Source organism: Panthera leo, chromosome B1, assembly GCF_018350215.1.
Source record: "Panthera leo isolate Ple1 chromosome B1, P.leo_Ple1_pat1.1, whole genome shotgun sequence".
Lineage (NCBI taxonomy): Eukaryota > Metazoa > Chordata > Mammalia > Carnivora > Felidae > Panthera > Panthera leo.
This window is the reverse complement of record NC_056682.1, coordinates 149,415,681-149,430,041: the sequence shown is the minus strand read 5'-3', so window position 1 is coordinate 149,430,041 and position 14,361 is coordinate 149,415,681. Positions and strand designations below refer to the sequence as shown.

The following is a 14,361-nucleotide window of genomic DNA, read 5'->3' as shown; positions in this document are numbered from 1 at the left end:
GGTATTGAGGGATGGAGAAAATATGGAATAAATAAGTCACAGGAATAAAAGCAAGCATAGGAAATATAGCCAATGGTATTATAATAGCGTTGTATGGTGCCAGATGGTAGCTACATTTGTGGTAAGCATAGCATAATATAAAGAAGTTGAATCACCATGTTATACACCTGAAATTAATGTGACATTTGTGTCAACTATACTCCAAAAAAGCCACCAAAGCCTGTGAGGACATGACAAATGAATGCTAGGATAAGGACTACTACCCTCACTGACTTTGCAAATATGTATGCAACTATAACACATTAGAAAAAAGCCTGAAAGAAAATTTTCTCATTTACCTCGGTAATATTGGGGGACGTTGGTTATTAATCAGAACATAATACTCAGTTTTTTAGCAGTAGTGAGGGCCAACTTACAGTCAATAACTTACTTCTTAAAGCAGTGTGCTGCGGTGATGAGCCATGTATTACTAATCAAGGTGGCCCCACACTGATGTATGTTATTTCGCTGAAGGGAAGCTTGCCATGGCCAGGCAGCCTTGGCTGCAATGTCTCCAGACATTATTCTGTTGACTATTAATGGAACAACTCGTTTACCACAACCTGTAAGAGATAAAATCACTAAGTTATAAGAAATATCTCCATAGTCTTTGATTCAGAGTACCTAATAGAGTACTAGAATGCAATATTTGCATCTATCATTATGTAAACATGTACAATATTAACACCTATCCTCTGTGTTTCCTGATATGCTGATGTTTTGCTCATCCCTGCATTTATAGATGTGGATATATATATTGCCTACTAAAGTTATGTTAAACTACAAAGGGTTGACATATCACAAAGTTATGTTTCCTGAAGACTTATGGTATCAATTATCTAGATATCCTGGGAGCTCCTACTATAATTTTTGCTTCCCAGTTTCAGATGATCCAGCGTGTTACTTTGACACATTTTTACACAGTAAAAGTACAAGTTTTTATCCGTAGAACTCACCAGACAAGTAATTGCCCATTTGCTGAAACTCCTTCTCCCATACATTTTTCTGTATGACTAGTTCCTAAGGTGTGCATGGGTTAACATATAATGACCAGTTTCTTACTCTTCTGGGTGAAGAGTTCCATGTTTCCACACAAACATCCCATTCACTATTGGTGGGACTAAATATGTACTCTATTATGTGCATCAGATCAGAGATTACTTTGCTGCTTAAGTTCCTAAGAATTAAGCCTGTTTAGAACATGATGCTAATAAGGAAAATATAGTAGATTCAATTCTTGTTCCAACTAATTGGGTATCACAAAAGAAAACTCATTTTACTGATACTGACTACACTCCATTGTGGCCAGTCATTGTAGAAATCTCCACCATTCTGCCACTACTCTAGTTTAGACAACCATTTTTCTCATCTGGAGGGTTGCAACAGCTTCCCAGCTCATCGCCCTGCCTCTAGTCCTGCTCTTCTAATCCATTCTCTATACTGAAATCTGAGTGAGTGACTTCCCACTGCCCTCCAAATGAAATTGAAATGTTTCAGCATCATTCTGGTCCTTGATCACTATTAATCATATCCATTTCCCATGCTCCCCACCCCCCATTCTATGTTCCAGTTACACTGACATTTTTCAATTACAATAAATGACCATGTTCCTGCGTTTCTAATGACATTTTTACATACTGCTCCCCCTGGCAAGGACACTCATCCCACTTGTCACTTGACTCATGGTCTCTCCTGTCTTAGGGATCACTTTCTGACTCTATGAGACCAGGTTAAGCTGACTCTGTGATTGCACTCTCATAGCACTGTGCACTTTCTCTGTTGTAGCATTTATCACCCTATTTTAACATTTCCTGATTTATTTATATTTTCCCCTACCTTTGAACTCTTAATTTTAGAGGGGGGATCTTGTCTTATTCATAGTGGTATTCACTTTCTGGCACTAGGTAGATGTGAAAAAGATATTTGTTGAACGAATGAATGAATGAATGAATGAATACATACATACATATAGTTTGTTTGTAAGACACAGAAACAAATGCATGAATGCTTTTGCTCAAAGTCATCACCACTTTGATTAAATCTTTCAAAATTTAGGCCATAGTGATATGAAGGGAGTGAGTGGAGCTGGTGTCAATCATGAAAATGAACATAATAAGCACATTTTATAGCTCAGTCACAAATAATGGAGTCTATTTCCTCCCCATTTATCACTTTCTCATTACTTCCTTTCTCAACAGAAAGAACATTTCATAGCATTTTTCAAAATTAGAAAAGCAAGCCCATTTATTCCAAGCCAGAAATACATAGTTTATTCAAATTGCCCCCAAATTCCTACCATGTAAAATGTTTTTCTTGAACATGATGTAAAGATTGGTTTCAGAGCTAGAAAAAAAATACTTGTTTATTGTCCAATTGTTATTCTCTTCCAAAGAAAATGTATGACATGGATGGGAAATTATGAGCTAATATTTGAAGATATTTTCTCTTCTGATGTGGAAATTGAACTTTTCTTAATAAGCTAACTAGACTTACATGCTTGGACAGTTAGCTTTCCTGTTGATGAGCTCATTGCTGAAAAACAAAAGAGAACATAGAATGATAATATGATATTCTCTCAGTTGGTCTCAATAACCAGAAATTACCAGAGGATATTGACTATGTATGGATTCTAGACAGTTGAACAAATATTCAGGAGAATGGCTACCCAATAAAACAGGATATGTATACAATTTTTATAGATATTTGTAGGCAACCTCTAATTAGGTGGGTAAATCCTCAAGCAGTGGGTGATTAAGGCACAAACAGTGGATGATTAAAATTCATAAATTGTGTTAATACAGAACAGTTGTTTTCTAATTGTGCAGGATAAAACCTCTTTGGATTTCATTTCAGGGGTGAAGTGAAATGGGGAAAGAGGCAGCAAGTAGACAGGATCTCCAGACTCAAATCCAGCCTCAGTCAGAACAACTCTGCTTTTATTTCTTCTATTTAAGCTTTCGCATAAGCATTTTTTTGGTCAAAGGGTTTAGGAATGAAAAAATAAACCACCCAAATAAACTATATTGAATAATACTTATAAAACACAGTTTCTAAAGTATCAAAATGATTTTTTTTCTGAAGAATAAACTTGTGTATTCTTATCCAACATCTGCTAAGTATTAGTAAAGACCAATTATTGGAGAGAATATAAAGTTAAATTCTGTCAATTTCCAACAGTTAGGATTCTGACAAAGGAAACATGAGCATTTAAATTGAAATCAGTGGAAGGTTATATGAAAACTGTGATGATTTTCAAGGTAAAAAGGCTTATGAGCAGAATGAGGATAAAGTATTTTATTTATTTCAACCAGTGAACATAACTAATTTTTACCAAAGAATTTTACTTTTCATGTGTAGGAGAGAAATAAACTAACACCTTAGACATGAGAGTGACCCTCTAACATACTTTGAGTTGAGAGTAATCTAGTAATTAGGGCTCTGCACGCTGTAAGTAACATCAGAGGAACTGGAGCACACATGAACCAAATGTGAACAGTGAGCTGCTCTTTCATAACTATGGTGTCTGCAATGCAAAGAAGTTGATTTTAGCTTTGCTTTGACACATTGCATCCCATAAAGGGCCCACACCACGTAGTTTTGTTTTTTCCTGAAAACAAAACAAAACAAAACAAAACACAGATTCTTGACAAATGACAGATAATCTTGGGCTGCAGGGTTATTTCTAGACTTGGTTTAGAATTTTGGCAGTTTTCCATTCATTGGGAATCCCCCAGATTGAGTGTTCCTAGAGAGCAATGATTTTGCCTGTAAAAATTGCCTTGAGGATAATACTGAGCTTTTCACTAAATGGGTTTTCCTACGTGCTAGTAAACACTGATCCTTTTACATTTGGAAATTTTGAAACCATGAAGGTTCTGGCTTATTCTACTACTAATCACATGCATTGTGTACAAAGCACATGTGCAACTTACTAGCTTTCTAAGTGGTAATGGCCTATTTGTTGCATATGTTCTACTTTCTTATATATCCTCGTGCTATTTCTATGGTTGTAGGAAGAACAAACATTATTAGTGCAATTTTACTGTTGAGAGAATGGAGGTAAAGTCATGGGCCAATTACTTGGGTGGTCTTGCAGTGACTCAGTGGGATCAAAATAGGTTCTCAATCAGCACACCCTGCCTTTTAATAATTTCTTAGTCATTAAAATAAACTATAGCACACAAACTGACCCTGTGAAAAAACAAAAGGTAGGCAACTGATAACCATTTCATGCTTCATTTCTGGTTTCAGATAGCTCAGGCTTTTAAATTTCTGCCAAATTAACTGGTTATTGGAAATTATAATTGTAACACATCATATAATTTATCAGAATTGCCACTATTTCACAACCTTGATTCATTTGTTTCCCCACCTAACAAAGAAGGTGGATTAAGCCCTTCCCTCCTGGGTTGGGAGAGGTCCCAGGCTTTATTCCCGGAGTAGCTGACTCTTTGTCACTTCAGCAGACTCCTGCCCATCCCATTCCCTCAGATTTTCACTTCCTGGTCAGGTTTCCTCTTGAAGAGTCAGCCAGACCCTTACAAGGGCAGGGCATCCTGTTTCACCTCTGATATTAATCACTTCCTTTGTGCTTCTCTTAAGTCTGGTGTCCATTGGAATTTGTAGGGGAAATTTGCACTTGTCTGCCAGAAGTAGGTGCTTGTGGAAGCAGCTTAATGTACAAGGGTGAACAGGTTTCTGTCTGGCTGGACTCCTCAGAGCCTTTAATATGCTAACGTAAGAGATGAATATCATAGACAGAATTTCTAAGATGCGTTTGACCACAGAACCCTTTTTATATAGAGTCTCTCAAGAAATTAGAGATCTAGACTTGAATCTTATATCATTTTAATTATTAGAGTCCTTACTTTTTTTATCTCTCTTTTATATCTATAAAAGATAAATTTGCCTATTTCATAAGAATATAGAAATTAGATGCTGCACGTGAAGGGCATAGAGAAGGCCTTGATAAAGACTGATTTTCCTGTTCAGAGAAATGATAATGGTATAGTAGAATGGTTCTAATGATTTTTTTCCAGCTCAGTGATTTTTAAAGCATCACTTAAAAGATGGCTTTAGTGGCTACAAAGTTGGTTTATCATATTCCCAAATGCCCATAGGAAAAAACAGAAACTTCATAACTTGACTATATACAGAAACTATCCATATTTTTAAAAGGCAACAAATGACCTCATGTTTTAGGAAGGTCCCACTTAGAAAAGTAGTAGTTGCTAAATGCTTGGTATTTTCACTTGCTTAGTCATGAAGGCAGTGGCTGAGTCAGATTAATTCTCTGTTAGTGGTAAGGTTTCCTTATTTTATGATGAGTACCAGTCAATACCTATAGGATAAACCACTTGACAACTAACTTCAGACATGTTTTCAACAGAGAAAAATAAAACCTTGAAATGTCATATTTTTAACTTGAAATTTTTTTCCATCTAAATTCTAGCTATTATTTGGAAAGGAAATAATGGCAAGTAAGGTTAAGATTAGACATAAAATGGACCTAATAGAAAACTTCACATACCACAGAAGGTGCACCTACTTACCATTAACTTGAACTGAGGAGGCATTTATTGACAAGGCTCTTGTGGTCCTTATCTTCTGATTTAAGATGCTATGGATTTTCTCCTTTATCATGGCTCTTTGCTCAGAAGAGGGGAACTGGAATATCATAACGATATCTACTTTCACACCATCTTCCTCTGGCCTACAACATACAAGAGAAAGGTATTTATTCCAAGAATATATTGGATATCATACTCTTTCCTATACTTAATGCTCCTAAATTATATCTTAATTGCTGCAAATGTCAAGGACTAATCCTCTCACATTGACATTCATCTGTATGTCACTCTCTGACCCAAGGTCATTTCATATGTTGTCTCTTTGAGTTTCCATTATGTTTTTTGTAAATTTCCCCCATTAATTTGAAGGCTTGTTATAGCAGTTGGGTAAGACTCAGATATCAGAAAATATTTTTCTCAGAATCATAAAGTCTGAGAATTGGAAGAAACTTTGGTGGTCTCTTTGGCCAATCGCTCATGTATCTGATACCTAAACCACCTCTACAGCATTCGTGATAAGTGGCCCTCTAATCCCAGTACAGTAATTAAAATGATGGGAAATTTACTTCCCTCAAGAGGCTATTTCTCTTTGGTCAGCTCTGATTTTAAGAGAGTTCTTCATTTTGAGTTGAAATATGTCTTCCTATATCTTCCATTACATTAAGCTTAGGTCTAGTTTGGGACATATATAGAACCTTAATTTTCTCTTCCACATAAAGTATTTGAAGACAACAGCATTCTTGGTTTTGAGTCTTCCCTAGATTACACATGTCCAGTTATTTGAACTTTCTTCATATGAACAAGTTCAAGTCCCTTTACCTGTAGTATTCAGTTTTTCCTCTTAAATTAGGAAAGCCAAACAATTAAAGGTCTTTAAAAAATTGAAATCTATGTATTGATCTGTTATATCTCATATTTTTACACCTAAAAAGACCCAAGCTCTGAAAAGCATTATAGGCCTTATTGTCCCAAATCTTTTGACTAAAAAAAGAGGAAATCATATTGATTTTGAGGCTTTTTATATATTGTGGTCCATTTAGGCTCTAGAATGTGAAGATATAATAACCAGAATTTTATGTCCAATTGTCAAATGTATTCCCTCTTGAATCAAAGGGAAGACCTTGTTTACAAGGTGGAGTTTCTCTGGACACACACAAAAACTTACATAATGATAATGACTATAAATTCAAATGAGTTCACAAGACTGTAATAATATTGCTAGAATGGTATGGCAAATCAGAATTTGAAAATAGAGGATGTGAACTCTAGAAAATTTCAACAAATATGTGCTTTTTATCTCCTAAATATTATACAATTTATCCAATTAATATTATAAAATTCTTCTGGAGGTCACTGGCTATTTAGTAAAGGTATAAGGAACGTGGAATAAGTCTTCCAATAAGGCATTAGTCTATTGGTGATAAAAGTGATTATTTCTTAATATAAATCTCTTTGAATATATACATTTTTAAGAAGATGAGTCATACAGGTCCATAGATTTGTATTTATTATGTGTGTGTTCTGCTACATGCTTTCCAAATAACACAATTGAAACCTCTGAGCTATTTCAGCAATTGATATGAACTTCCCCCTTCTACCATAACAAACAGAAAACTTATTAAAACAGGAACATCTTTTTGTTTGGGCATGCCTCCTGTTACTGGGACTTTGTTACAAGTAAAACTTATGATCCCATTATGTAGCCAACTTGGCCTTCTTATTTTTGAAATGACATGTCTGAAAGAAATAACTTGGTGTATGCAGTTATATGCTGCTGGGTTTTCCCAAGGCCACAGGTTCTGTTAGTCCCAGACCTTATAATCAGCTCATGGGGTTTAAATCCTTGTTCTGTCACTTGGGGAACTTTGAACGTATCACTTAACCTCCCTGCATCTTAGTTTTTACATTTTAAAAATGGTGGCCAGCAGTATATCTCCAAACCACTGTAGAGATGCTATTCATGAGAAATCCTAGGCAAGAGCCAAGCTCACAGAGGCAACAATATGTGAGGAATTCCTATCTCCTTTGCCCTATGTCCCTCCAGGCTGTGACTCCACCTTTGCCCAAATATACATACGTCAGTCTCACTACTTGGTTCTTGATATAATGCTTGTTCAAGGCCGAATCTATAAATATCTCATCCACCTGTTATTACAAGACAGAAATTCTGTGTTAATATTTTATAGTAAGGATATCCCCCTGACTAAATGCTAAAACAATAAAAAGAAGTTTTAACATGAGTAATATTATTTAAACCAGTGGTTCTTAACTCTCACAGTGCAGCAGAATCATTGGCATTTTTTTTCCTTAAGATTATAGATGCTGGAGCCCTTATCTCAGAGTCTTGGTTATAATTGATCTGGAGGGAATCTAGGCATTCATATTTTTAAAAATCTCCCCAGGTGATTCTAATGTGCTGACATAGATACCCAGAATAGAAGATATCTTCCTAAAATTATATAGAAGGTAAAGTAAAAGATATAGAGCCAAGGTGGGACATCCAGGGAAACCTTGAGAGATGGTGGAGAGAACCTTGGTTGAGTACTGGGTTTGAAGCCTATCCTGCCGCTCATGAACTGGGCAACCTTGTAAGTTACCGAACCCAACCTGAGCCTCAGTTTCCAAACTGAGATATTGATATACTGCTCATAGGGTTATAAAGATTAAACACACACACAAAATGCTAAGTATATTTTGGCAATGGACTTCTGGTGGTTCCCTAGCCCCCATCCTGGTGTTTCAGGTCTCAGATTTCTTTGTAGGTCTTTGGTGGAAAGTATAAAGAGGCATTAGGGATGTGGGAGAGCCAACGATTTTTTAATTGTTTTTGATTGTGGGCCCTAGGGTAAATCAGAGAGGAATAAAGAGTAAGATGGTGTTGAAGATTTAGATTAGAGTTTTATCACTCATTTCATATCACGAAGGAAGAAGAAGATAAGCCTTATTGCACAGAATTTTAATTGCCTGATCTGACATCATGTGGCTGTGGCTTAGCACACCTGGATACTGGATTGCAATATCTCCTGGTGACCACTTGGTGGCAACAGTGTCATCTAAATTTGAGCATTCCATTTCACGTTTGATGAATGTGATGAGCCAAATGTGTAAAAACAATGTCCCAAATCCCTAAGGCGCAAGAAGACCAACTCTCATTTTGAAAAACACAAATATAAATAGAAAAATAAATGGAAATAAATGGAATAAATGGAAAAAATAAATGGAATAAATGGAAAGCTGTTTCAGAGATCAAGGAACAAGTCATGACTTCCTTAGCACTATCAGGCATTCACAAGTGCTTACCTGGGAAACAAAATACTCCTAATCGCATTTAACCCTTACAATAATGGTATGGAATAAAAATTATTTTGATTCTTAGTTTATTTGAAGAGGAAGCTGACACTTGAAGACATTATATAAATTTCACTGGCATCAGGTGGATAATAAACTGGGACTTAAGTTTAGATCTTCTACTTGTAGTTTCATCTCTTGTTATCAATCACACAGCCTCCTTGATAAATATGATGTACATGTTGCTTCAGGTTCTTTCACAGAACCCATAACAATAAGTTATAAAATAAACAGTTGGTTGATTGAAAGTATAACATTTAGGGGCGCCTGGGTGGCTCAGTTGGTTAAGCGGCGGACTTCGGCTCAGGTCATGATCTCGCGGTCCGTGAGTTTGAGCCCCGCGTCGGGCTCTGTGCTGACAGCTCAGAGCCTGGAGCCTGTTTCGGATTCTGTGTCTCCCTTTCTCTGACCCTCCCCCATTCATGCTCTGTCTCTCTCTGTCTCAAAAATAAATAAACGTTAAAAAAAATTAAAAAAAAAAAGAAAGTATAACATTTATCAAGCTATAATTGGTAATGTATTTATAAACCTGAAGATCAAAGGCAATATTTAGAAATTTTAAAAAAAATGCCAGTATCCAAAATATACATTTATTTGTATTTACATAAGAAAAGCTTAAATGGACTGAGGAAATGTGCGGTTCATATGCTAGAAATGGAACTCTTTAAATTTAATTTCTTTTTTTGTTACACAACACATAGCTAGTCTTTTACTCAGTATCTGGGGGGAGATCCAAAAGCAAAGAAAAGGTAAAAACAAAACAAAACAACAACAACAAAAACAGGGAGAGGAGTGTCAAGTAGTAAAAGGAAGAAAAGCAAATAGCAGTTGCGTATTTATAGAAGTTTGATTTGTAATTATCCTCTGAAATTCCACCCACAATTGTTCTGCTGGCTGTTCATAACTTGTTGGTGAAGATATTGGATTAAGTTTTTGGCTTTAGATGACATCATTCATCTGGCCACATGCCTGCTAAGAAGAATATCTGCACCCAGCATCAATTCCATCTTTGGTTTAAGTGACTTTAGTAATCATAGAAATAAAGAAGTTTTCTTCTTTCTAATACAAATTCAAACCCTGCCCCTATAAAGCCTCTTTGATTAGCCTGGGGTGATCCTGGTAGCCTGAGGAAAACACTTTGAGAAATACTAGGGCACAGGGACTGGCTAAATGGGTTTCTACCAAAAAGGGATTTTCAGCGGGGAAAATCAGGGAAAACATGAACATAAACTTTATTGCTGAGTGGATTTTACATATGAACTAGCTTTCTTAGACCCTAAAATAATGATTAATCTTTCCTAGAAGATAAGGCTTGCCTCATAAGAAACATTCTGCCAATAATTTGGCATTCTAAATTTGTAGAAGTTTCAAAGGACGCTTTTTTTTTTTAACTGCGTGCCAGTTTGTTATAAATTTATTATTCACAGAAGCTAATAGAGATAGTGATTAAAAAATTTATCCCACCTCCCTTCTGGGGGCATTGGCAGAGTCTGATAGTTGGGATTAGTCTCTTAATTTAACAGAGACCCTCCCCCTTTCAGGCTAGTACCTCGTTATGCTTGATGATTTTGTAATGCTGGAAGTTGCACTGAGATTAAGTTCTAAAAGGGCAATTGAAGGTTAGTTGGGTGTTTAATAAAAGAGTGAGGGAGAGGCTGTTAACTCCAACACACAGCCTCGCCCAACCATTCAGCTCTCATTCCGGAAAGAACCCTGTTTACACATGTCGCCAGCCTTTCACTGTCAGATGCTCCACAACTGGGCTCCCCTCAGCAGTCTTGGTAGTTACGTAGGAGGTGTTTCAGGGTTGACGCTGTAAACTTCAGATAGATATGCCACTGAAGATTGGCCAATGGAATATAAAATCAGTTTCTTCCACTGTCACAGCAGATGAGCCCTGAGAATTAAAGGACTCACCAATGTGCCATGAAGAAAACTTCCTATCCTGTTGCTTTCTCCTAATTACAATAAGATCAGCACACAAAGAACAGTATAAGAGATGCTTTAGAAAAACAACACTTGTTTTGCCTTAAATAAGTCTTAATTGAGATTGCCTTGCTACAAGGGCTGAACTCTAAGTACAAAGAGTAAAGCACAATTCATTTGGGCCTCTGGTTACAGAGTCAGATATTCAAGGACTTCCCCTTCTGCCCATTTTCCATCCTGTCCAGTCTTCAACCATGTGTACCTGTCAGCCCTGGCCCTTGTTTCCTTTATACTTGCCCTTCTCAGGCTATTCCTTGAAACTATAGCACCCTCCCCCATTCTGCTGGCTCTGCTTTTCTGAATCATATCTCTCCTTCAATGTCTATTTCAGATAATACCTTCTTTGTGGTTATTCCTTGAAGCTTCTTTGTGGTTATTCCTTAATCTTTCCTCTTTCTGTTGTGATTTTTCTAATCCATCTTATACTTACTACTATTCCCTTAATATAGTTATTTATGCAAATATATTATCTCCTTTATTCAACTGCAAACCCTTTATGTTAAGTGTGGTGATTGATCGTTTCTCGTTCCATACTATGTAGAAATGTAGCATGTTTTTGTTGAATGAATGAATGAAAAAAAATGAGAATTTATCAGAAAGACTTGCAATTACCAGGAAACTTGCAAGAGTTTTTAATGAGCTTTTCATCAGATTTAGATCAATGCTTCTGGAGAAAAAAGCAAACTGACTATGAATTACTGATGGGAAGTCTTTCGCCTTATGGACATTTTCAGGTAATTTCATTGCTTGTGGAAAGCCCCTCCCAGGTGAGACTACAATAGATATTATAGTAGAAATAGTCATCACTGTTGTGGATCACCTATGCAGCAAGCACAAACTCCACTGTATTTATGAGCTCCTTTGCTTTTTTCCTCAACCCTCTGAGGTGAATACTATTATTATCTGCATTACAGAGATAAGGAAGTGACTTGCCCAAGGTGAAAAAGTAATGAGCCAGTTGACCTTGGGATGAGCACACAAGTGTGTTTTTAGTAAAAGCCCCTATTGGGGCATTTGGGCAGCTCACGATTAAGCATCTAACTTTGGCTGAGGTCATGATCTTGTGGTTTGTGGGTTGAACCCACGATGATCTTGAACCCATGATCTTGTGGTTCGTTGGGGTGTGTGCTAACAATGTGGAGCCTGCTTGGGATTCTCTCTCTCCCTTTCTGTCTCTCTGCTGTCCCGCCACTTGCACACGCTTTCTCTCTCTCAAACTAAATAAGTAAACTTAAAATAAATACATAAATAAATAAATAAATAAATAAATAAATAAATAAATAAAACTCCTACTCACTGATGTGTAGCAGGCAGCATGTAAGAGATCAAGAAACTGTTATATCCCCCTCCAAAGGCAGTCTGTTTTCTTTGTCCTTTAAAATTAGGACTATAATCTTTATAGTTCTTATTGCAATTTTTAAAAGTTCTATCTATTTAAAACTCTAGATCTTTGGTACAACCCAAGAATCAAAAAGTCAGCTATGAATAATTTTTCTAAACCTATGTATGGCATGGCCAACCTGAGCAGTGATGGTATCTACAGGATTCTGAAGCTTTGGTGGCTTTCTGGGTATCACGTCACTTTGTGTTCACAAAAATCCTTTAAAAAAAAACAAAACCTCCCACAGCTGTGAACCCAGTGCTGTGTCTATTAGAGATGGCAGTTGGATCCTGTGTAATAAGGGTGTGTGACTGGAGTACTATGGAAGTATGATTACTTTAAACCATGAGGTAATAGTATCAGCAAATGGATTGTGACATTATAGGATATTATCAAAGTTATTTATTTGACTATACTGGTCCTTCCTCAGTGTTTTCTTGTAGACTGTCAGAAAGAAACAGATGGACATCTCTGACTGTTTAATCACACATAGTAAGTAGCAATATATTGGATAACCTTACCCCAAATTGGTTTGTATTCCTGAGATTGAGAGGCAAAGTAAATTCAAGAAATTAAAATGTTTGCAATGAAGGGTGATAAAGGATAAATTATTAACTTTCAGTATACCACAAAAGCTTAGATCTCTAAATTACCATTTTAGAAGAGGAAAATATGTAATTTGTGTGTATTTAAAGTTGCACCAAAGATAGTTAAACCAGAATGCCTGAGGCAAGGAAAGGTCATTTCTTTAGAAGGTTCCTGTCCTCTCCAGGTGTGTTGTCTTTGAAATCTCTAAATTTGATTAATCTGTGAGAAAGAGAGGATATGAATCATTACTCTTAGACTCTTGTACAGTTCCTGAATGATGAGCTATCATCTAAATAGATTATCCAGTAGAGTGAAGACTGTGCTATATTCATAACTTTATCAGGAAGTTTTGAGATGGTTCATATTGCTTCCTTTCTCAAAAAAACTTCTCTCAGAAAACAACCATCCACATTTTCCCTCCAGTCATAGATTATTTATGCTAAATAAATATACGCTGATATTTCCATCCACCTCCTTCCCATATTATAGTTGTTTTTCTGTTGTCTTCCTCCTCAAAAACTGGTACAAACAAGAAACCATAAGCCAAAACTAGTAACAAGAGACAAAGAATGTCATTATATAATGATAAAGGAGTCAATTCATCAAGAAGATAGAACCATTATAAATATTGTACCTAACATCAGAGTACCTAAATAAATTAAGCAAAAACTGACAGATCTGAAGAGAGAAATAGACAATAATACAATAATAATAGAGGACTTTAATATCCCATTTTTAGCAGTGGATAGATCATCCAGACAGAAAATCAACAAGTAACCCTTGGACCTAACCATTTTTTACATCAAATGGACTTAACAGATATATAAACAACAATCCACCCAACAAGAGAATACACATTCTTCTCAAGCACACACAGAACATTCTTTAGGGTAGATCATCATAGGGTACAAAACAAATCTTAGCAAATATTTAAGAAGATTGAAATGATACTATCTTCTGTGACCACAATGGTATGAAACTAGAAGTTAAGAACTGAGGAAAGCTAGAAAATTCACAAATATGTGGAAATTAAGCAATGCACTTCTCAACAACCAATGAGTTAGAGGAGAAATCAAAAGAAAAATAAAAAAAAATATCTTGAAGCAAGTGAAAATGCAAACGCATACCAAAACTATGGGATGCTGCAAAAGAGCTCTAAGATAGAAGTCCATAGTGATGAATGCCTACATTAAGAAAAAAAGACGTTAAATAAACAATCTAACTACACACCTCAAGCAACTAGAAAAAGAAGGAAAAACTATTGTTCACCTGAAACTAATATACCACTATGTTAACTCAACTGGAATTAAAACTTAAAGAAAGAAGTAGAAGAAAAAACTAGCATTAGCAGAAGGAAGGAAATAACAAAGATCAGAGTGGAAATAAATGAGATAGAGACTAAAAGACAGAAAAGATTAAAAAAACCTAAGAGTTGTTTTTTTTGAAAAG

At 36.0% G+C, this 14,361-nt stretch overlaps 1 protein-coding gene across 1 annotated transcript in view; it reads right to left on the bottom strand.

Annotated features, from left to right (window-relative positions):
• TMPRSS11A (transmembrane serine protease 11A) overlaps positions 1 to 14,361 on the bottom strand; it is a 40,880-nt gene that overhangs the window by 13,570 nt on the left and 12,949 nt on the right. The window contains exons 4-7 of the mRNA XM_042936721.1: positions 7,687 to 7,754; positions 5,592 to 5,752; positions 2,533 to 2,571; positions 431 to 602 (exon numbers count right to left, since the gene is read on the bottom strand). Of these exons, the coding sequence (XP_042792655.1) occupies positions 431 to 602; positions 2,533 to 2,571; positions 5,592 to 5,752; positions 7,687 to 7,754 (440 nt within the window). The remainder of the gene's footprint in view (positions 1 to 430; positions 603 to 2,532; positions 2,572 to 5,591; positions 5,753 to 7,686; positions 7,755 to 14,361) is intronic.